The sequence below is a fragment of the Barbus barbus genome, assembly GCF_936440315.1.
Source record: "Barbus barbus genome assembly, chromosome: 46".
NCBI lineage: Eukaryota > Metazoa > Chordata > Actinopteri > Cypriniformes > Cyprinidae > Barbus > Barbus barbus.
The window spans coordinates 2,148,358-2,174,324 of record NC_136724.1 but is presented as its reverse complement, the minus strand read 5'-3'; the positions used below and the strand labels follow the sequence as shown (position 1 = coordinate 2,174,324).

The window sequence follows — 25,967 nt, the reverse complement described above, 5'->3', positions numbered from 1 at the left end:
CTGTCTTGTGTTCATGTCATGGATTGTCTCCGCTTTCTGAGGTCACACAGGAAGTATTGTATATGTCACATAGGGTGCTACTGCGATCTCACCCAACTAATTTAGACACATTTATCACACAAACACACTCTTTCCAAAAACAAAATGCCTGTATTCTTATTGAATAAGAATATAGACATGAGTAGATTTTTTTTGCTCTTACTGGATCACAATGTGCTTATATTACAGAACCAAAGTAGATTTTTAAATTTTGTGTTTTGGATGAAAAAAAGAGCAATTGTAATATGGATTATTGGTCATTGTTATCACACTCTTTAGAGATTTCTCATGATGATGTATAGGGAACATTAAACTGTTGTCTTTTGCCTGTTTCTTGCTAACACAGGCATGTGTGAAATATGCTGGGTTACAGTAGGTGTCAGATCCAAACGAGTTGCAGAGATGAGAGAGAATGCATGAGAGAGAAGGGTTGAGAAGCCTAACGATATGTTAAAATCATGTTCTGTCTCTATGCAGTGCAAAAGCTAATGACTCTTTCAGAGTAGCTGACAGTGCCGTACGGTTCCCTCCATGACATTCAACACATGCACTTCCCACAAGCTTCCATGTTTGATCACTTTTGCTTTTTGCTAATGCGGTTTGAATCTCATATGCTCTATGGCATATCATTATTGCAGTATTTGCAAAGCAGCAGCCCTTTGAATTCCTTCCGACTGGTCTTGATTTCTTCAATTAATTCAGCTTGAACATACTGTACATACTACAACATACTGCTGGAGTTGTTGTTTTTCCACTTGTAAAAGATAATGATGACATTGTTCTAATCATTTTTTTTGTAAATTGCAGTCAGTTTTCCCTCTTGAATATATTTGGATACCAAATTGTGGTTGTTTTTCAAGCTTGAATATACATAATCGAAGATACAACTTGTTTTGTTTTAGTGCTGTCAAAGCGATTAATCGTGATTAATCACATCCAAAATAAAAGTTTGTGTTGACATTATGTGTGTGTGTGTGTGTGTGTGTGTCACTATATATTAATACACACACACACACACACACACACAAAGTACAGACACACAAATAACATAAACACAAACTTTTATTTTGGATGCGATTAATCAATTCAAGTACAGTCAGCACTATTTTGTTTTCAAACAACAATTATGGAAACCTGTTTTTGCCACAGGATAAAAAAATAAATGTGTCATGAGTTTTTATCTCGCAATCCAGACTTTTTTCTTGCAATGTTGAGTTTGAAAATTATAAGTTTATATTTCACAATTGTGAGTTTACATCTTGCAGTGTTGAGCTTACAGCTACCAGTTCTAACTTTTTTCTCAGAATTAAGAGAGATAAATGTGCAGTTGTGAGTTTATACGTTGAAATTGCAAGCTGCAAAGTAGCAATTCTGAGATGATAAGTCCGATTTGTGAGATGTTAACTCACAATTATAAGTTTATAACTTTCAATTGCGAGATGTAATGTTGCAATTTAGAGAAGGAATGTACAAGTTGTGAGATGTAAACTCACAATTGTGAGAAAGTCAGAATTGTGAAATAAAAAAGTTGTAAATACCTTTATTTATTTATATTTCCGTGCCGGAAAACAAGCTTACCTAAACAGTCCAACCAACAATGATTACATAGTTCTGATAATTGCATACCAAATTGTGATTGAAAAAAAAGTTGTAAAATAAATGCAAGAAAGAAAACCAATGCATTTTACATATTTTTCATATTTTATTTATTTTTACACAACTCTGGAACACTTGCTTCTGATTGGCCAGTCATGATATTCTGTAATAAAAATTATATCGTACGCCAAAAATGTATATATTTGACCAGTGTCCTTGGTAACCAAAATCTGTAGCCTACATGTGTTTCACGTCTCTCTTGTTTTGCTGCCTTGCAAACAATGGTATTTCCTCTTGGAACAGTTTTGTTCTCCTTTTCTGTGACCAATATCCCTTCAGTCTATTTGGCCTCTAGGGATTCCTGTAAATTGGTTAAAGCTGCATATATTTATGATGTCCATACACATGTACACACACAGAGGATGTGTAAAATAACTTTTCTATTGCAACCCCCTCCGGATTCCAGCAGTGATATCATGAATATATTCATCAAGTGCCCTTCACAGTTAACCCTGTGAACCAAGATTTTAATTTGCCTTTTTTTTTTTCTAATTCAGACCACAGAAATAACGATGCTTGGATGCCAACTCGCTTTTTCTATTCGACATCCTTCTTGAGGAATGACGCTTGAGTGTGTGTGATCCAGAGTGTCTGTCAATCCTACATCTTCTTTGCCAAGGAGGAGCCTCAAGGCTGCAATGTCTTCATTTGCCGTTAAAAAGCGTCATCTTTTTTTGCACCTCCTGTGACGCTGGGTTTGTCAGTGGATGGCGGTGTGGCGTTAGAGGTCAGGGATAATGAGGTCCGTGGGGACTGGCATAATCGCCAGCTTTGGTACATAACATCGCTATAAACAACAGAGCTTGTCGCCTGGGCAACGGCGGCGGTGTAGTGACTCGGGCGTAAAATAATGATGTTCCCATTAACATGGGCTAAGTACTGAAGGCTAGGGAAATTTGGAGAGGCACTTGATACTCATGCACTTTCCTTTATTCATTTTGTCTCTCTCCTCCTAATTAGATATTACCAGCCGTCTTTAAAATGCTGGCTGTGATTTCTGCCTTTCTTTGCCTTTGAGTGAACATCCTCCAGTTGCCACTAGAACACGAGGAACAGGAGGAGCGGACAGATCCAGCTTTCTCTTCTTCTCCACCCTAACAAGGAGATTTTAAAATTACATGCGGCTGTCCGGGCTTCGCCGTAGGAGCAGAACAGCCCCGGCTTTTGCTCTGAAGGGCTGTTTAAAATGGAAGGCGCACCAGAACAACTGAAGATTTTATTTTCTGTGAAACTATATGTCTGGGTGAATGTCATCTATGAATTAAGACCTAATGACAATTGACATAGAGAAAAAAATAAAATAAAATAAATAAATACATTTAAAAAAAAAAAAAAAAAAAATAATATATATATATATATATATCTTAAAAACAAAAATGTCTGAATGCATTATGGACATTCAGACATTCAAAAAAATTAAATCCAAAAAATTAGCTGCATTTTCTACCATGTATATTATTATTATTATTATTACTATCATTGTTATTGCCTTTATTATTATTGTTGTTAAACAACTCTATAACTTAAACTTTTTTTTTTGCTGAAATATTTTGCGAAAAGAAAGACAAAAAGACAAAAAGTGATTATATCATAAATTCTTTTTAATAAAAACTTTATCATGTAGTTTTTTTATTCAAAAATTTACATTAAATAAATTATTTAAAATAAAATTATTCCCAATAACTTAATGCAGTAAAATTGCCACCAACTGAAAAAAAAAAATATATATATATTTTTTCACAAAACATGTTTTTTTCTGTTTGGATGCAGGGAAACACCCACAGATGCAGCAGAAAACATCCGGCTCACGTTTGCATTTTCTTCTGTCACTGACCATAATTTTATCCTCAAAATCAGGATTAGGTATAAAATAAAGTCATCATACAGGTATAAATGGTGTGAGAATTGATTTCTGCTCAGGAAAAGACAGGAATCACGTGTTTGTGGTGTTTTTCTGCTGATTAAGAGAGAATGCACAAATGATTTGTCAAAAGCAAAAAATGCTACGAAATGCATCATATTTTGACACGATTGAGCAAAACAGACACTATTTTTGGATTCTGTACCCCAAAATTAGCAAAAGTATTGGATTCGTTATCATTAGTTTTTTATTTTTTGAATATCTGTCCCCTTTTAATATAAAGGTGTATTGTCTTATGCCATTGTAGATGCTGTAGTTGGAAGGAGCGATAGTGATGGTAACACTCTCAGACTGATGGTATGCTTCATTTCTTCATGGTAGCCCTGTTATAGAGAGACTGGCTCGTCGTATTACCGGACACCATTTCGTCTGACCTGCTGCTCTTTAGCTGCTTAACGACCCGCTCACTTACTGTAGGAGCAACATAGAAAGCAAGACTCTTATGGCATTCACTGCTTAAAGTGTTTGGGAACACAACTTACCTCTGAGCATTACCGGCAGTTTCAGCCATTGCTATAAAGGCCAAACAGGACACATTAAGAAGACAGAGTCCTGTCCTGTTGTTTAGAGCGTCAGGGTTCAGGTCCGTCTGTCCGTCTACGACCGTAACGTCAGACCTCTTGTCTTTTAGACACAATAATGTGGGTCTGCTGGAGCCGTTGTAGTACATTACTGCTCTCTAAATCAATACAGCTGAGGTATCATCCACGTAAATCAGAATATAAACCATGTCACTGACAGCAGTGAATGGAAGCTGATGTTTCCATCGTGAAGCTGGTTAAATGAGCTTACACCAATACTGGGAGAACAATAAATAAATAAATAAATAAAAAGGCAATTTTTTAGGTCTGTCAAGCTTGAACTGCCCTGATTTTAGGGGAAAAAGGCATGTTTATGTACATATTTACATGCTTATTTACCTTGCTGTTTTATCACTTTTAAATAATTTAAATAAAATTCAATAGTTAAAATTAAACTATTAATCACACTACATTAAATTAAAATCAAATTTAATAAGCTGTTTTTTTAAATGAAATGCTTTATTTAAAATTAAAATGAATCAGAACATTTTAAAGCATTACATCTTTTTCTTTATTAACTGGCTGTAATCATTTAAATGAAATAATTATTAAAAAATAATGAATCACACTAAATTAATGCATTAAAATTTACATTTTTAACCTGCTAAAATGAACAAATAAAATAAATTATTTAAAATAAAGTAATTAATCCCAGTTATTCAATGCATTACTTTTTTCTTTTTTTAACTTGTTGTTTTTTAATTATTTAAATAAATAATTAAAAATAAAATGATCACACTAAATAATGCATTTAAATTTTCTTTTTATCCATCTTGCTGTTTTTAATCATTTAAATACAATTAGTTATTTAAAATAAAATAATTGATACAACAATTTAATGCATTAAATTGCTTTCTTTTTAAGTTGCAGTTTTTTTAGATAAATGAATAAATTATTTGAAGTAAAAATCAATGTCAATATTTGTTTTTTTCTTTTGAACCCTTTTTTAATAAAATAATTTTTAGTCTACAATATCAAGTGCATATTTTCACATGAAAGGTCCTCACACAGCAGACTGGGTTGGGAATGCGATACATAAATTGCTGTAGACACATGCGTCCCGCGTCCCGTGTCACGTCTCTGTAGTGTAAACAGGCCATTGTAATGCATTGCTTTGTGTGGTCAAATGCTAGCTTTGACAGCGCTGGTGACAGAGATGAACGAGTGATTGAGGAGATGGCATTATTCCGCCGCAGACGTGGGCTGTTGAGTATAATAGCATGGTCCTTTGGGTAAACTCACATTTTGTTGAGTATTAAAGCTCGATTGGCTCGTGCTGTGACGGGTGCAGTGACTCCAGTACGAGGCCTTGATTGAGAATCTCTGATTCTGTGCTGAGGGTGTAATTGGAGTGTGATTGTGTACATATGGTCCTTTGGCTAACCTTGTGGAAACAGAAAATAGTAGAAACTGAGAAAACCTCCATTGTGTGGACCTTCCTCGTGCTCCCAGTGTGGAAACAGCAACATAGCATGACTAAATAATAGATACTGTAGGATTAGAACAGAATACACGGATACTGTGCAGAATGGAGTATTGTGCTGTGAGAAACATGGTTTCAGTTTGTGTACTTTTTTATTTTTTATATATAATATTTTGAGAAAAATACATGCAATACTATTAAAAATTTTGGGTTCAATAAGTTTAATTTCATTAAATTAATTAATTTATTTATTTATGTATTTTTAGAAATTAATGCATTTATTCAGCAAGGGTGCATTAAATTGATCACAAATGACATTTATAATGTTGAAAAAGGTTTCTATTTAAAAAAATGGTTCTTTTCAACTTTCTATTTATCAAATAATCTTCAAAATATAAAATGTATGATGGTTTCCACAAAAATATGAAGTAGCACAACTGTGTTCAACATTGATAATAATCAGAAATGTTTGTTGAGCAGTAAATCAGTATATTATTATGATTTCTGAAGATCATGTGACACTGAAGACGAGTAATGATGCTGAAAATACAGCTGCAGATCACAGAAATAAATTACAGTTTAATAGATATTCACAGAGAAAACAGCTGTTTGAAATTGTAATAATATTTCACAATAGTACTGTCTTTACTGTGTTTTTGAACAAATAAATGCAGCCTTCTTTTGAAAGCATTAAAAAAATCCAAACTTTTGAATGCAAGTGTATATATGAATTTAAAAAAAAAATGTTGTGAATGAAAGTCTTCTACAAGAAAATACATTTCCAATCATTCTAATTCAAATTTTACATTTAATAAATTGTGTTGCTTACTATTTTCTTTGTAATTACTTGCAAAATTTGATTGAAAATAATTTCTACACCAATTTTATTCAGTCTAAATTTAGTTTTTGTCTAATTTTTCATAAATGCTGAATAAATAATCTTTCCATTGATGTATGGTTGTTAGGATCGGACAATATTTGGTTGAGATACAACTATTTCAAAATCTGGAATCTGAGGGAGCAAAAATCGCCTATAAAGTTCTTAGCAATGCATATTACTAATCACAAATTAAGTTTTTATATATTCACGGTAGGAAATTTACAAAATATCTTCATGGAACATGATCTTTACTTAATGTCTTGATGATTTTTGTCATAAAAGAAAAATGGATAATTTTTCCCATAGACCCATTGAGCCAGTGTATTGTTGGCTATTGCTACAAATATAGCTGTGCTACTTATGACTGCTTTTGTGCTCCAGGGTCACAGATGTCTAACGTATTGGTAGTTCAGTCAACTAATGAGTCAAGGAGATCAGTTAAAATCAGTTTCTTGATAATGGAAACTCAAGGAGAGCCCACAGTATACAGACTTTCTGTGTCGAATACCTGTTTGACCTACTAAATTTGCATATCATGCTTACTACATAGTACAAAAATAGGATGAGTAGTGTGTAAATACACTATTCCTGTGCTGTTTGGAACATAGCAAATGTCGTAGTTCACATGTAAGAAATGCCAGAAGCTGTAGGGAAGGGTGTAGTAATTATAATGTGTTTGGTTTAAGCAGCAGAAGTGTATGGGAGGTCCTGCCGTGATAGAAAAACAAACGTGCGCGTGTAACTGTGTGTGTGTGTGTGTGTGTCTGTCTCTGTGTGTGTGATGTGGAGTGTCCCCTCTCTTTCTCTCTCATGCACAGGCGTGTGTGTGTGTGTGTGAGTGTGTTTGAAGCCGGCAGGTGTTTAGGTGCTCATTACTCACGGCTGTCAGAGGAGCAGAGGGGAGAGATGCTTAGTGATGGCCCATTAAACTGTACTTTTGTGCTCTGGATACTGGAGACCACACTTTATGATGAAGTCAGTGGCCGTGTGTGTGTATGTGTGTGTGCGTGTGTGTGTGAGAATGCCATACAATCCTACTCACAAAAAGGCAGGGCAGGGGTGGTCCTGTAGGTAATTTTACATAATGATTACAAAATTAATGAAAAATTAGCCTTATTAAATGACTATTATTTATAAGCTTTTTTCCGTCTGGGGCCTGAAATGGAGGAGTTTTGGTCAATATTTTGCTAAATGTGTTTTTGTAGTTGTTGGCACCTTGGCTGGTTTAGGTCTGTCATGATAAATAATGATGACAATAATACCGCCAGCAGCTGTCAGTAAGTCCCTGTTTTACTAAATGATTTATTGAATCATTCAAATCAAACGATTCATTCAAAGTGGCTGATTCAATTAGAAACTGAATGGATGGTTGAATCACTGGCTCACTCGATTCGTTCAAAAACTGATTCATTCAAGGAAGGAAGTTGCTATGCACTGTAACTGTTGTATAAAATTAATAGCACATTTGTGATTGCACACATGTGCTGCTGATATTCAGAAAAGTACATTGCTTGTGCAATGAATATAAAAACATAAACTCATACAGTACATTGGTATTTTTTCTTTCATTGCTTGAATTATGAATTATAAGGGCGTTCTAACTGTATTCTAATAGGCTTCATCGCGCAGTGAATGCTTTTGGACTCTCAAGACTCTCAAGTGTTTTTGTTTGGTTTTTGCAAAGTCGATGACTCGATAGGCTAATGTCAGCTCTGCTATCGTCTCTCAATCCCTCATAGTTACGCAGACAGCACAATAACATATGTGACCCTGGACCACAAAAACAGTCATAAGTGTCAATTTTACAAAATTGAGATTTATACATCACCCGAAAGCTGAATAAATAATCTTTCCATTGATTTATGGATCGGACAATATTTGTCTGAGATACAACTATTTGAAAATCTGGAATCTGAGGGTGCAAAAAAATCTAAATATTGAGAAAATCACCTTTAAAGTTGTTCAAATGAAGTTCTTAGCAATGCATATTACTAATGAAAAATGAAGTTTTGATATATTTATGGTAGTAAATTTACTAAATATCTTCATGGAACATGATCTTAATATCCTAATGATTTTTGGCATAAAATAAAAACTTGCTTCCGCTTGTGAGCAGCTTGTTATATTAAGCCTACATATTTTTATTTGGCCAATCGCCACTATTTAGTTCGTGAATTATCATAAGTAGAGAATTTTAATATTTTATTTGCATGATAAATTTTACATAATACACATTATTAATCTAATGTGGGATGGTGGTTTTACCGAGGGGATGCTTTGTCATTTTTTTTTCAACCAGGGGGATGCCATCCTCCAGCATTATCCCTCAATTCGAAAAATGGTTGTTAAGGTGTTGTGGGAAGTTGCTAGGTCATTGGTACAGTATGTGGATATTAAGGCCTTGTAAGTTTGTAAAAGTGCTGGATTTGTGGCTGTATATTTGAGCGCTATATCCTGTGCGATCGGTGGGATCCTGTGAGTGAGTGGTAATCTGACCCGAGGGCTCGAGCAAACAGCTTTTAAACTTCTCCACAAATAGACTGTTCACCTACCGCTGAGTCCAGATTCTGGCGTTATTACGGGTGACATTGACTGTGACCCGCTGAAGGCCCGTCTCACTGCCAGCTCTGCCAACACAGCGCCAGCCAAAACCAATAGCACTGGTTCAAGCTCATTCAGCTGGAGAACAAAAGGACAGAGAACATTGTCTCCGTGTATTGTGCTGTCTCTGATTCATTTACCACTTAATTATGTCTCTGCCATGTAGCTTGTTCTGTTTCTGTGTAGCATAGACGAGAAAATACTGCTGAAGCTATTAGTGATTGTTCAGATCGTTTGCTCTGGCCGCACAGATCACAGAAGAGTCCTGTTCATTTCAGATGTCCATGTGCAGCAAAAACAGATTCTGATTCTTCAGATCCTAAAGTGTCAGATAACTGGGGATTTTGGCTTATAGAATATATAAACACAACCAAACTCAACTTAACAAAGAGCGTCTCAGTAGATGGTTTGAAGGCATTGTTATGTTAGTATTATTTATATGCTATTCTAATATTTATTAATATTTTTAGATATGTTTTCAGTTTTTATTTAATTTAAAGTTTTCATAATTTTAAGTGATTTATATTTTTATTAGTTCTTGTTTTTTTGTATTTTTATTTAGCTTTCATTTATTTTTGTCAGTTTTAGTTTTAGTAATTTTAGTGCTTTGACTTATTTTATTTCAGTTATTTGTCAATGCAACATTTCTATTCCTTTTTTTCAAGTTTTAGTTATTATTATTATTTTAGCTTTATTTCAATGAACAAAGTTTTAGTCATTTTATTTAACAATAACAACTAAACTCATAATTTTATCTCAATCATGAACATTAAAATTTTTTTTTAAGTTGAACCAACACATTATTACTTATTCTAATGTTGAATTTTAATTAGGGATAACAAACTGCAGAAATAGTTTTTTTACAGTGTGTAAATATCCAAAATTTCCATTTTTAAATCCATATTCATAATCGAATTATATCCAGATTTGCCTCTCCCCCTAATATCACTGACGTCAAGCCAAGTTTGAAATAGATTAATTTCTGAAATCCTCGGCGTATCTCTCCACGTGTGGTTTTAAGAAGGGACGTGCTGAAAAGGAAGATTATTTAAGGAGAGTTAATGAAAAAGTCCTTGAGATGTACGGCAGGCTGTCAGCGAGAGCAGTGATAGATCGAGCCTCGCTGATATTAGCATGCGTGCGGTGGACTTTTACGCCTAGACCCGGGCCATTTGTTGATTAATTAATCAGGTAATGTACAGTATCCGAGAGTTTGGCTTTTCAAAGCTTATGCAACCAAAAGAGAATATCTCCCACAATCCTGTGCTTGACCGAAGGTCTTTAGAGCGCCGGAGCAGCCCATGGAAAGTAGAACAATAAACATATTTGGGGAAAAGGGTTTCCCATTTCTTGAATATATTCAGTCCGGTGGCTCTACATCAACCGTCTGAGGTAATTCTCTTGAGTCTGGGGGGAACGTTTGTGTTCTCGTGGTCTCCGGTGAACCTTGGCGAGAGAGTTAAGAAAATAAACATGGAGTTACGGTGGTTAGTTTGCTGTAGAAATGGGATTTTGGGGAAATGGAGGGCATGTGCCATCACACATCCATTCGCTGACTATTGAAGTGAGTTTTTTGTTTGGTAATCAAATGATTTTCATGATCAATGCACATTCGTACTTGAATGGAGGCGTCGTGAGAAAGCAACTTAGTCAATGAAAATGATTACTTTCATCGAATGGAAATGTGGTTTTATTGGAGACACTCATTCATATTGTCGCCACACGGATTTGCACACTCTCTGTTATTGCTTTATTTGTACAAAATGTGATTATCGCCCCCAGTAATTCTGTACATGCATAAAACTCTCTGAGAATTATTGGAAACGTATGTTAGGAGTCTTGCTTTGACTGGAAGACGGACCAAAATCCGAATCTTCCCTCCAGCCAAAGCTACTAATGTGCACAGGAAATGACATCACAGACATGCCTCGGAGTCTTCGGGTCCCAAAGGCAGCTGTTGATAATGACACGGTGTTGTTCCATTGACTGAGAAGCCCGTCTGTACCACATCCTGTCCAAAAGCTGGACAGTGCAACGATTTAAGATTTGAATCAGGAAGGGACAATGGTTGAGGAAGTCGGTTGGGTAATGTCTTTGGGGACTGATAACACACACATATATATAGGCCTATGCACAAAACTTTATCTCTGAAGCTCTGCTTACTCACTTCCTGTTAATTCCTTAAAGTTACTGCCAACCAGGGTAAGAGTTCATGAACCCTAAGTAAGCAGTGCTTGAACATGGACCTTCTTTGGCTGTGAAATTTTGCCAAAGTTTAGCTAATGATCATGATCGTGATCATGCCTGAATGTTGATTGCCAAAATAAAATAAAATATATATTTTTAAAAGTATTTTAACTAACCCCTCACAATGGAAATGAATGGAGCCAATTTTATTAAGGTAAAAAAATAAAAAAAAAATAAATAAGTCCGGATCAAAATTGCAGTGTCGAGGGGAAAAAAACAAACAAACAAAAACACATGGATTAGTCATATTGGATTATAATTAGCTTTTTTTTTAACATTTGAAATTGATGTAAAATACTGATAAATGAAAAAACATTTGCAAACATTATAACAAATTGTATTTTAGTTCCCCTCACTTCAAAACAAACACAGGGCATTTCAGATGAGGCAGAATCACCACTTACGTATATTCTTATTTTATTAGATTTTTCCTTCAATAAAATTATGCTTACATACACATTGTGAAACAGTGAGTGTTTTAACATTTACAAATCGGTCCCATTCGCTTCCATTATAAATGCCTCATTGTAACCCTGATAAACAGACAGACAGACAAACAGCAGATGGATGGATGGATTTATTTGTTTATTTTTTACTGGTGAAATAAGTGGGAATTGATTCCATAAAGCTGCACTGTGGCTCAATTTCCTGTTTTATTATTGACAGACGTTTTCAGTGCAACTTTATTTAAATGCATAAAGTAGTGTTATTTAAGATAAGATAAGATGATACTTTTTATATTGCATTCTTTTTGTGGAAATGTGAAGGGATGTGTTGTCATACCTGGCCATTCCTCTCCTTGATGTCAAATGTTCTGACAGTTGAATTTCCTTTAGGTATTCCAGTGCTCTAATTGAAAAGAGAGAACGCTTTACTCCTCTAACCACCTTAAACACAAGCAGTCTGTCTGAATTCATCCCACACTCTGTCTCCGCTGCCGCAGGTTCGGCAAAAACCGCAAAGATGAGAGGCAAGGGGACAAGATGGAGCGGAAGGGGTCCAGCAAGAGCAAGATGGAGGAAACTCAGGCCAGCGAGGAGGAGATGCAGAGAATGAGGCTGGAGCAGGAGAGGTGAGCGGCTGCATCCCGATCCGCGTAAAAAGCCTCTCAATTAACCACCGCTGCCCGGGAAATTAGCAAACTGTCTAATTAAGTAAATGGGGTCCGGGGAGGTAAAAGTTCTGGGAAAGCTCTTAGATGTCATTGCTGTAAACGGTTGAGAGCTTTTATAACAGTACATTAAATTGATCACGTATGGATTGTTTGTTTCTTTTGTGCTTTTGAACGGAAGGAACGGACCTGATAATGGAGGTTCTTTTGGGCTGCGGACTAAATGGAGGCCCTTATTGAGGGACTGAATGAAAGGGATGGGTTTTTTTTTCTTCTCTATTTTAGTTACTGTCATTTTGGCCTCCTGTCTCTCAAATTATTAGCAATATTACTTATTGGCAGATGTCCTTTTCCTCTCACAAAGATGGGTAACAGCAGAGCAGCAATTTTAAATAGAAATATGGGTTTATATATCAAATGAATATGAATTAGCACAACTGTTTTCAATACTGATAATAATCAGAAATCTTTCTTGAGCAGCAAATCAGTGTATTTGAATGATTTCTGAAGGATCATGTGACACTGAAGACTGAAGTAATGATAATGAAAATTTGAATTATTTGAATTAATAAATTTATATTTGAAAATATATTCACATAGAAAAGAGCTCTTTTAAATTCTAATACATTTTTTTTCTTCTAAACTATATATTATTTTATTATGTACAAAATGTGAGAAAAGCAACAATCATACAAAATTATATTTAATATTTCATTGATTCTCCTTGTTTTTCATCACAGAAGCCATTTTCCAGGGCTGTACTCAATAAGTTTAATGTGTGATGTGCATGTTTATTCTTTAATGTATTTATTTATTTATTTATTTATATGGCAGAATTTGTTTCTTCACATTATTACAAATGAAACAACTGGTACATTAGTTTTACGCTCCCAGCACAACCATGCAATATGCTTATGAAAACCTTAATAATAAAATGTTTGCATAAAGGGCAAAGATTCATTTTCCTAGGCTGGACATCACTTTCAGCCAATACACTGTATATGTAAAAAAAAGCCCTTAAAATGTGTGTTTGGACCGGCCTTCACACCATACAGCCACGAAACAAACAAACTTTGCTGTCAAGCCTCTGTTGATGATGCTGCATAATTGAAATGTAACAATAGGCACAATCCCGTCTTTGGCAGAAGCATGGCTCAGGCCCTGCGATGACAATAAGCCTGCGTCCACTTAAAGCAACGTCTGAACTGCAGTTCTAAGCGCTTGTCTTGTCTCTGACACACTCCACCGTGGGCTGGGAATCAGGCTTTGGCTGCGAGCCCAACACATTGCCAGCTCTGCCCCAAAGACAGCAGGCTTTCCAGGGCCCCGCTCTTATACGTCTACCACCTCGGGCCCTCAGAGGCAGGAAAAGCGGCAGGAACGTCGGGAGATAAGTGTTGGCCGGCTGCACGGCGTTTGCTAAACCCTGCTCGCGTTTTGTCCGTATTTGTTTTTGGAAGGTTTTCATATTTCCCACATTGCCCTTTTCGGTATTGTTTAGTTACTATACGCTGCTCTTGTTTTTTCTGGTTATCTTTCTTTTTCCTTTTCTCACCTCTGCTGTTTTCCTTGAGTTGATAGCAAGAATCCTTGAGGGAAATCGGTCTGTTATAATAATAATCTACCCGGCCGCCACGTGGTGATGCGATATTCAAACTCTCTCACCAGGGAGAATGACAGCTAGGAAAATCAATTACAGCCTTATTTTTAGGGGTGTTATTACACGCAGGTTAGACAGTCGTGTGTGTGTGTGTGTGTGTGTGTGTGTGAGCGCATATATGTGCACGAGCAGGGGCTTTGATTGATTATATGCGGCGCAGGGACAAGGCCATTTCTACACACTTATGAAATTATAGATCAGGTGATAGGTGCCGCTGATGGCTATTGGAGGTGATGTATCCAGCAGCGCTAAAACAAGCCGCGGGGCTACGGGAAGAAGAGGATGCGAGATGGGCCGCGGCCAAAGCCGGCCCTCTCCTGACACGACCGATCGTTAATTCGACTTGACGTTTTGACAGGGGCTTTTAGTGATGCAGAAGCAGAAGGCAGCGTAAAGGTTGGCTAGATTAATTTTCATAACGTGCCACCATTAGCCTATCTATTTCTGGCAGGGAGGGCACAGCCTGCTTTTTAGCGCACCTGACCCTCAAGGATGTTTATGAAATTCATCTATGACTCAGAAGCTCTGGCTTTATAGCTGGCATATGTAAACTGGATGACTTAATTCTTCCAGAATAATTTTCTGCTGTTAGTTTTAGCCTTGACAGGCATGATATTAAAGTAGTACTTCACCCAAATGTATAAATTATGTCATCATTTCCTCAACATCAAAAAAACTTTGTCTGTGGAGCACAAAGTAGATTTGCTGCTCTGCAAAAATCATATTGACCACTGGTTCTCCAAAAAACTCAGAAAAAGACCAAACATCACCATAAAAGTAGTTGGTATGATGCAACCCTTGCTCTGTGCTGAAAATCTTTTACCTAATTTGGTGTTCCCAGTCAAAAATAATCGGTCTTGTTTGTAAATCTCTCATTTTGCTATATTATCACCAAATCTTGGGTTGAATATATTTGTGTTAACTCGTTTTCTTTCCGTTTTCACAGGTTTTATATTTCTTCGGCTTGGAGCTGATTGATCGTAGGCCTTATTGATCTGAGCTTATCCACCTCAGTTTTGAGTGAAGAAAAAAAAACACAATGAGGCCTACGGTCAATCAGTTCCAAGGAAAAAAAATACAAATATTTTTTCACTTTCTGATTGATTTTTGGGGAAGTTGTTAAACCCTGTGTGAGCAAAGTCAGTAAGTTTTAGTCCAATGCTATAACATAAACTATCATTTTTGGGAAAAAGAAAATCCTCTCCAGGTCAAAATGATTTGAGCACAATATGAAGGTTTAGTGGTATATTGTCAAATTTGAAGCAAAACAGCTGTTGATGAAGAATAGTCCTTTTTCTATGCTAAATATCTGAATCTCCTCTGTTCTACAAACTTTCTACCTCCAACTATTCAAACTTGGCGCATTTTGTTTGATTACAAGCTGTGTGAAAATGTTAAATGCATCTTAATTGAATATGCACATGCTTGATGTATATATGGCATCCTTATTTGTCTTTTTCTGAGCCCCATTTACAAGCTCATTGGAACAAAACTGTGCCTGTGTCAGAATTTTCTGGAAAAAAAAAATAATATATATATATATATATTAGGGGTGGCACGGTACACAGATGTCACGGTTCGGTACGTACCTCGGTTCGGGGGTCACGGTTCGATACAATTTCGGTACAACAGGGAAAAAAAAGACATCTACTTTGCTCAGTTTCTTTTATTTTGATGTGAAAATGCTAAATATTATTACATGTTATATAAAATCTGTTTTGTTTTCATTGTGAGTGTACACAAATAAAAGCAGACCTTTAACTACAAGCAACAGCACAAATAAAAATACAATAGAGTAAAGATACAAATAAAATAATCAGTGATTTTCAGGGTTTTTTTTAGGTACAGAAATTGAAGTATGATTAAAGTAATCAAAGGTAAAACAGCATTGCATATTTGACTGTATAAATTAAAGATTACTCTTTATTAAAGTTACAAAAGCGATTCAATCAAGAGCAGTGAGTGATTTCTTTGTTGTTGCTGTTTATTTAATATTAACTGTCACTTTAAGAGAAAGCACTGATACTGTACGCCCAGCCGGCTATGTCTGCTATAGGATACTTACCAAGACGGGCATTTTGACAGAATTTTGTGTGAATTTATCCATTAAAACACAAGCTTCATATTTGCGCGCGTTCTGAGGCGCAGGTTTGTGCGCTTCTGATGAACGCACGCACAAATCTTCTCACTGCGCGCGCGAGCTCGCGTCCTCGCGTCCTCTGGCTCTTAAATATTTGAGCTGGCAAAGCTTACATGACTTTAGTCTAAACACCGATATCAACGTGTGCTGTTCAGGTCTCACCTGTGCGCGCGCTATCAGCACCCGGGTGATGACGGAATAAATGCTCATATTCCAGCATACGGCACTCGCATTGAACAAGAGTGAATGATTTGTCCACTTATTTATTTATTTTTTTTCTCATCGCTGTTGTTATAATGTACTGGGAAGCCAGAATGCGCATCCATTAACAGAAACATACATTAGCCGAACCCTATTTGTTTTACGTGTTATTTATAACAAACCACATGCGTTGTCAGAATTCAGTTGAACCGCGGTCCTAGCGCGTGCCGAACCGTGTGTGGAGAACCGTGCGGTTCGGTTTTTTTCCGCGAACCGTGCCACCCCTAATATATATATATATATATATACATATATATTACGTTGCATCTTCCACGTTTTGTAGCGCTTTCTAAGTCAAATGTCCAGTGCTAAATTCGTGAAATTTTCCCAGAAACAGATGAATGTGAAAGTTGTTTGTTTTACATATCACGTCAGTTCAGAAATGAAATGTGACCCTGGACCAAAAAAACAGTCTTAAGTCGCTGGGGTATATTTGTAGCAATAGCCAAAAATACATTGTATGTGTGAAAATTATTGATTTTTCTTTTATGCCAAAAATCATTAGGACGTTAAGTAAAGATCATGTTCCATGAAGATATTTTGTAATTTGTATATATCAAAACTTAATTTTTGATTAGTAATATGCGTAGCTAAGAACTTCATTTGGACAACTTTAAAGGAGATTTTCTCAATATTTTGATTTTTTTGCTTCCTCAGATTCCAGATTTTCAAATAGTTGTATCTCGACCAAATATTGTCATTTCATAACATTCTTCAATGGAAAGCTTATTTATTCAGCTTTCAGATGATGTATAAATCTCAATTTTCAAAAAATTGACCCTTATGGCTGGTTTTGTGGTCCAGGGTCACAAATGTCTGGTGGGTGGCACATTCGAAAATAATGTAGCACCTACACTAAACCCTACGATAAACCTAACCGATATTGTTAACAAAAGCAAACTTGAGATAAAAACACATTTGCTCAAGCAGCCATGTCATCTTGTTTGGCTTCTTCAAGTCTTTGAGCTCTTTTATCATGACTTGTGTTTTACGGAACTCATATCTAAGTGCTCTATATCGCAGGCGCAGTGCAGTACCGGGTGCGCTACTGAGCAAGTTTACATATGGCTCTGGTTATGTGATGCAAACATCAAAGGTATTATCTTACAAACCATGCACTACAGTAAAAGTGTTTTGAGCTCATACCATAGTATTTAGCAAGGAACTGTGTGAAAACAAGTCTTTATTAATCAATAATCTGAAAAGGAATAAAAGTTGTTAGTTTTACTGCCGCTAGTGTTCATTCCAGTGTACAATTGCATGTTTTGGTATGTTTTTGAGGTTTTGCTAAAATGTAGGCCCAGTAGAGGCACTGTTTTCCAATGAACCTACAGTATATGTTGCCAGTTTATGTTCCATTGAACAAAGAAGTCATATTTGGAAGAATTTTCATTTTGTTTTTGTGTTCAACTATATGCATACATACAGTGTCCCCAAAAAGCATTTGCACTCTTAAAATGTATGAATGCCATTGCACTAGATATCAAAATATCAAACCAGGTGCCATTTATTTTAAATGACAAATAGCACAAGCACACTTTTTCAAGGACAAAATTAGGTTTGAAATAAAATAAGAGTAGATTGATTGTCAATCACTAGTGTAACGTGGTTACTGTGCTAGGGCACATCTGTGAACATGAGGACCAGATGACCTTGAGACCAGCTGGTTATAAGTAATTGCAATACATTTTTAAAAAATGGCTTTTTGGGAGCCACTGTATCACATATAGGAAAAGAATTATGGGGTAAAAATATGCAAAACTGCTCAGAAGCAGCACTGCTCTTCGCAGGCGTGATTTGGAGTGAAGTTGATGAAGTGTTGCCATCAGTGGCATTTGTTTTTGTCACAATTGAGTAAATTGTAAGCAGCTGCGTGGCCCCCCCCAACTGCCTCCCATCCTTCGTTAGTCCTCAACACACCAAATTTTTCATCCCTCATCAAGGGCATCAGCAGAGCCTGGAGCTCCCGCCTGCATTTCTGCAGGAACACGGTGACCATTATGAGGCCTTGTTTATGCCTGTTGCATGGTTGCAGTCCTGTCCACCATATGTAACTTGACTGAGCGGACCACCATGGCAGGGGGACATTTATAGCATGTGCATGGGAAGGAGTGTGTGGGCACCAAATCACCACACCAGCAAAAAGATACATCAGTCTCTTTCATCCTCCTCTGTGTATTTACACTTGGCTGATCAGACTTTATACACACTGCAAAAATGCCCAATGAAAACATTATGAGAACCTGGTAAACTCATCCTATCCAGATTCTTCATTGAAGTAGATTAGCATGGCTGTTAGTTTATCTTCTTTGCTCCATTAGTGGCTAATCAGTGATTAGCGCACCTCTGTTTCTGCTCTGTCTTCCTGACTTCCTTTCCACTCTCCAGCGACGCTTCCCCCGGATTGTTTGGGTTCCTGATAGACTTTAAAGGCAGTGTTATAATCAACAGTGGATATCTCAGCTAGCTTCCTCTTTCTTTTAGCCCTTAGCATCAGCTTTGAAGGTTCACAGGGAAGGGGATTGAAAATAACATTTGGAACGCACTTCAGCGCCAACTTTCCAAGCCAAAAGACCTACCATATACAGTGTTTCCCAAACTTTTTGTCATCAACCTTTCACAACCCCACATCAATGTTTGTGTTTTATGTTTCATCTCATGTTACACTGGATATCATTCGGCTTTCCATAAATTTAATTTTTTGATGCATTAATGCGTGTTACTCGTAACCACAGCTGATCTTTCCCCTCGCATTGTGGCGGTAATTTTGTTACAAAATAATTAGCATTGTCGTTCTGCTTTGTCAAATGAGCTCATTATCTTGTGAAGCCTTTTGTAACAGTTCACCGCTTGACTGGACCAATTAGCTTCCAGAGTTCAAAGGCAGATCTCAGGACTGATTGTGGACCAGATTATGTTTGTAATTACATTTATATTCCTCTAACAGCTATGCATGTATGCGGTTGGAGGCTGAGGACGTTATCGCCTGCATAACAATTGCATAGATAAGTTGTAAGCGTCGAGAAGCGATGTTAAAAATACAAGTAACACAGATGATTACTGGCATGTTACCTTATTTACACTTAAAAGCTACCAGCCCAAGATCTGCCTGGCGGCCATCGATGTGAACATCTCACTCTCTCTCTAACCTGAATTAAACATTGTTAGACATATGGAGGGAGTGCTTTGGCTGCGTCTGTCTGGAATTTGGCGGTGTCATAAGATAAACAGTGTGATTTATTCAGCGAGGAGAGGAAGGACTGCAGGCGGACCGGAGTGTGATCTTTCCTGCTTCGCTTCAAAACATTTCGCTTCACTTCCAAACTTCTCCTCCATCTCTTACTCACAGAGCAAAACCTTGTACATTCTTCAAAGAAGTTCATAAATCTCTCAGTCCTTATCTTGTGTTTATATCAGGCTGTGATCAATGACTAATTTCCTCCCTGAAACGTCCACTTTGACCCCGCGGGACGGAGCGCATACCGCACGCTTGACAGCATCTTGGCATTTGGATGCATTTCAGCTCTGATAAACTTAAATAAATCATCCTGCATGGCATTACTGTATGGATGGATCGCATCTAATGAGCTGTTTTTGAATTATGAGTTTTGCTTCTCTGCATTCGCTTGTTTCCTAGAGACAACCCCGGATTTGCCATGACGACCCATATGTTGCCATAACGCCTCCCTCACACACACACACACACACACGTTGACACTCTGGACAGATGTGATCTAATCACAGCATCAAACTCTTCATTAGTTTAACACTAACTTTTTCTTGCTCTGGTAAAGATAACGACATGTAGATGGAGTTACATCTAAATATATCCTGACAGACAAACACAACATTATTATCTTTCTTTCTGCTGTGCCTCTTCTGCCTCCCTGCAGACACACACATACACACACACACACACACACACACACACACACACACACACATACACATGCATATAGTAGCAATCTACACTAATTAGCTTTGAGCCCAGAAAGTCACTAAGAGGGATTTGCTCTCTCTTTGTTGTTTTATCGCAGCTCACTGGTGAGTTTTTCCTCCCTCTTGCCAATATTTTGATGTTTTCTCTCTTCTCTTCCACTTTTATAATTTTAGTATCAGTCTTCCGTGTGCTTGTCATGTGACTTTGTGAATGATGCATCAGGAAGTTCATCACAGGCGTTGTTGGAGCCTTTTTCTTGGAATTTAGCAATTATGTGATCTTTAAATTTGCTGAAAAGGCATATGAGGTGAAGGTCTCTAATAAACGGAATATAGATATTAAAGACTATCCTAAGAATATAGAATTCACAAACCAGTCACTTACATTATAAACTAGCTAATACTTCAGTATGCCAATGTGTTATTCGAGGAGATAAGGTGTCCATGTGTTGTATTTTGTGTTGATCATCTCTATATGAACTCTAGATGATTATTAAATGTTTTCAACATTTCAAAAAGGCCCCCAAATGTATTCTTCCAAAATTTGGTTATAGATTGGCCTGTTACAGTTTGACATTTTAGTTATTTCGCTCATTAACATTAACTAAAAAGTTATTTTCTTCGACTAAAATCATGTGACATTTTAGTAGGAGTAAAATGAGCAAAAATTTAGAAAAATGAAACACTGAATATATTTCCATAATGTTTCTGTTAAAAGACAAAAGCTGTGACAAAAAGAACTGCAATAAATGAGCACTGAAGAGAAAGCAGAGAGAGCGAGAAAGCAGGAATGGGAAACGAGAGCAGGAATAATGTGCTCAGTGCAGCTATTTCTGTGTCCTGCATTAACACCACACTGGACCATTAATTGTGTAATGAACTAAAGGTGGAAGAGGGAATTCAAAACAGGTTTAGCTAGAAGTTGAGGCACAGACACACACGGTTATGGTCATAGTTCAATGCATGCACACACACACACACACACACACACAGACAGAGATACTGATACACCATAATGCTCATAATGTCAAACTAATTCATGTCAAGTTTTGAGTGCAAAGTCATTTTTTCCTGTCCTCGTGGAAAGTGAAAGTGCTGCATGAAGTCACAAAATTATAAATAATTACATTTAATTTGTTTATTATACAAAGTAGGCTATGAATCTGGCTTCACAAGTGCCTCATCCTGTCAGAATCAATGTATATTTCAGAGAAGCACATGACAAGTTTCTACATTACATTACTAATATAAACTACAGTTATAATGAACTTTACATTGTATTATTTTAATCATTAATATTACTAATTGTAACTATTTATTGTTCTTCATTGTTCACAATCAGCAACTAAATCCATGAAAAAAAAATGTTTTTGGTAATTTAAATAAAGCTGAAATAAAATAAAATATAAATAGTACATGAAAAGCAATAACTTAAAGGAAAATTAGACACATTGATTTCCATATATAATCTTATGTAATATTATATCAATAAAAAACATGTTAGACACAGTAACTGAAATTTAATTTTCATTTAAAAATATAACAAACTCAAGAAAATGTAATTAGAAATAAAAATAAAATAAAAATTGCACATAAACTAAAATATAAATAAAAACTGAAAACATAAAAATAATAGATATTTCAAAATATTAACTGTGTAGTAGTAGTAGTAACACTTTTGATGGATCTACCAGTGAGCTACAATAAAAATAGAAACCAAACAAAATGCCTTGCCTTGCAATGATTTTTCATCGTGGATGGTTATAGGATAGGGTGTTAAATGAATCTCATAGGCCAGACCAGTGTCTTCATCGTGCTGGTTTTCAACCTGAAGTTAACCTTCTGTCGTACACAGAGCCACATGTGCACTTCTCCTCCCCAGGCCACCGCACTAAATGAGTTTCAGTCTGGTACTCCAGGGGGCAGGTTACACTGGACCTGTACTTCAGTGTGCTCATTACCTCATTCAAACACAGATAGCGCTCTCGCAGATTTGATTTGGCCATTACAGGCACAGCGCCGGAGGCCTCGTCCTCCTATTGAGTTTCCGTAACTTTTCATAACACGGTTTTTACTGGCAGCGAGGTGACATCAGTTTTTAAGTGGACAGCGGCCTCGCCAGCACAAGATATCAACCTTCAAATATGAAAGAAACAACTTGTAACTAGAGATGCACCGATACTACATTTCTCCAATAGCTGAGTATTCAGAATGACATCTACTGATACTCATACATTTGTACAAAATATGAAAAATGTAAATAAAACGGATCATTACAGTATATTTTAAAATAAATAAACTTTTTCTGTTTGTTTTTTTTGTTTTTTTCTACTTCAAAATGTCATGTTTAATTCAGTGTTACTTGCCAGTTCTTTGTAATTAATTGTGAAATTTAATTGCAAAACTATATAGGAAACCCTCTCATTTGGTACATTACTATAATATTAGAGGCTATAATTATATAACTATTATAGATTTTTGAAAATTATCTTTCAGGCAGTGTGTAACACAGCTCTAAGTGAATGAAAACATCCTGCAAAGTTTTAAATCTGAAAGTGCACCATGTATAAAGTTATTGTCTCTCAAAAGAAAGAGTCGAATCATTGAAACGAGTCGTTTTTAAAACGAATCCCAAGTCGTTTCATGTTGACGTCAAAATGAAACATTAGCATATTGCCCGCAGACCTGGGAAAACTTGATTTTCTCGTTGGTCTGAATGAAAATGCAAATTCATTCTTTGCCACTAGGTGCCACTTGTGGAGCATTAAAAGTTAACAAACACTGCTTTAAATGAAATCGAGCAATCACAGCAGATTAGTATCATGCAAAGGAGGGATTTGAAAAAATTAATAGTTATTTTTAGTTAGAGTCGTTGAGCAAATAAGGTAAATATAAATGCATATTATAAGAAAAAGAAAGTGTTTTTTGACCTTGCATGCATGTCAGCCTGTTGTTGGGGACTCCCAAAATCAAAATATGAACCTTTCATAACCCATAATAGGGGCACTTTAACATCAGACCCCAAACTATCACTGTATATTCAACTGCAGTTTATATTCTGATATAATAATCACACTCAAATCAAAATGAAATGTTTGTAAGCAAAATACATATAAATGGCAGTACATAAACTTCTCTCTAGAGTTTTTTAGTAGCTAACTAACCAGCTGTGAACACTGGTAATATCTTGAGGTAAATGTTATGTGACATGTTGTTCACATTCTGTTTTATTAACGTCTTTCCGTGGTTATACAACTATTTAAGACATAATACGTTTCAGTAAGTTGTACTGTATCTTTCAACAACCTCTGACGTTCATCCGTGTTTATTTTGCACAACAACTTGTGTTAAATTTGAAGACACTTGCACTTGAACTGAAGTGCCACAGTGATCTGTCACGCCACATTTAATGAACCGAACTTGAGAGCTGAGACTTTTTTTCTAATCAGCAGTAACAAAACACAAAGCTGTTTGCGACTGACTGATGGGAGCCGCGCTACAAATAATGTTTGGTGAAGGGAAAATGTGCATACCTGGCAACCCTTAACCTATGAGTAATTCATATGGTCAAACAGAACCTGCGCTCTGCTATTTTTTAACTGCGATTGTGCTAATGCGTTATAATCACGTTAACTTTGACAGCCCTAAAGTCAACACGAGAGGCATTTTCTTTACACACAGTATGAGTTGCAGTCTGACACACTTTGACTAACAGCATATAATCGGAAGAAGCTTTTATTGGCCAATACCGATTATCAGCCGATATATCGGTGCATCCTTACAGTTCAAGTGATGAACCCGATGAACCATAAGGTAGGATGAAAACAGAAGGGGAAATTAAAACTCCCACAATGCACACAAACACACACACACACATATGAAAAAATGCTGATGTTGATTTCCAAGTGTTTCCCAGACTATTACCGTGAGTCATAAATGCGCACAATTCTAACATAGCCAATTGGATTTCCTCAAGCGGGATGCAGAGAGGGAGAGAGAGAGAGAGTCGGTGGCATTGTAATTGCATTAGCCTGTGACAGAGAGAAAACGCTCATTGTTGGTAAATTAGATCGCACTTATGAGAAAGCGTGGAAACATTCAGTCTCGCTGGGAAAATCCAACATCACTTCTTGGCCCGGGACTGCTGTCAATCAAACAACTGACAGATAGATGTCAGGGGTGAGAGGTCAACTCTGACCTGGGGTGGTGAGGAGGTAGGGCACTTAAATACTTAAAAATGCTCAGTTTTTTTGTGATGGGGCATCCCTGGAGTCCCAGAGCCCATCTGGATCTGATGAGATGGGTGGGTACCAAAAACAGAGGTCACCCTACAGGAGGCTTTCCCCTGTCCGCACCAGCCTTTTCTCTTATTCCACCACCGTTCCCATTCCTGAGGATCTCCTTTCCCTTAACAGCACTTACAACGACACATGTGGTCTATTAGACACAAAAAGACTCATTCAGTTCAGACCACCAGGCCTGGCCTTTGAAAAACTCCTGAGAAAGAGGGAAGACAGAAAGAGGCGGTTGGCGGAAGATCAGAGTGATGTGAAGAAGAAATCACTCCCTTCTTCTTGGGTAGGTTCCCCACTGGCTGTTTTAGGGGATCTGTGCATTGACAAGCTTCTTCAAGGAAGGGGCCGCAACCTTTACCATGAGCGATTTAGAAGTAGAGGCTCGAATGAACGGGGCCTCAGCGGTCTCACTTCCTTTTCCTTTTAGAGGACTCCAGTAGTAGTGAAAGGCTTCTAGGAATAAAGCAGGCTTGGCAGGCGTTTAGCAGCCCGTGATGCCGGCAGGGGTCCTGAGCTCAGGGATTCTCCGTGCAGTAGGGAGTCTCAACAAGACCAAGAGGTCTGTCTTACAATTCGTTGCGTTTGCACATAAAAGCTTTGGCTCTTCATGGCTGTAATAAATGTTATATATTGTTATACAACTGCTATTGCTTTTGATGGTGCTTTTGAGGGCAGAAACCCAAAGGTGGAAATGAATCCCGAGGTGTAACCCATAAGGCATTTTCACACTAGAGTACGGGGTCAAACTGAGAGTTTGAAAATGTGCCGTGACCAACTTTGCCTAACTTGCCATATTATCAGATATATTAAAGCATATTTTAAAACACCTTATATGATATAATTTCCTGTTTGATTTAACAAACAAGTCTTTACAAGTTTATTATATTTTTATTATATTTTTTACTGCTTCACTAAAAAAAAAAAAAAAAAAAAAAAAAATATATATATATATATATATATATATATATATATATATATATATATATATATATTCAAAATAGAAGGTGGTGTAATTTGGATGATCCTTTTAGATCATCCAAATTGCTGTACCTTCTATTTTGAATAATTGTGATTTTTTTTTTTATAGTCAAACAAACCAAAATATTAATTATAAAAGAGATGTACTCTATGTATGTATTAGTTCTAATTGTGCATCTTTGAATGATTTATTATATTCACAAAAGTCATGTCAAACCACCTTTATTTATATAGT

General features: G+C 36.6%; 1 protein-coding gene across 2 annotated transcripts in view; it reads left to right on the top strand.

Annotated features, from left to right (window-relative positions):
- The window catches only part of pard3aa (par-3 family cell polarity regulator alpha, a), a 445,004-nt gene that overhangs the window by 319,222 nt on the left and 99,815 nt on the right, over positions 1–25,967 (top strand). For both annotated transcript variants that reach the window (XM_079409545.1, XM_079409544.1), the window contains one exon: positions 12,292–12,420. In XM_079409545.1, coding sequence (XP_079265671.1) covers positions 12,292–12,420 — 129 coding nt within the window. The remainder of the gene's footprint in view (positions 1–12,291; positions 12,421–25,967) is intronic.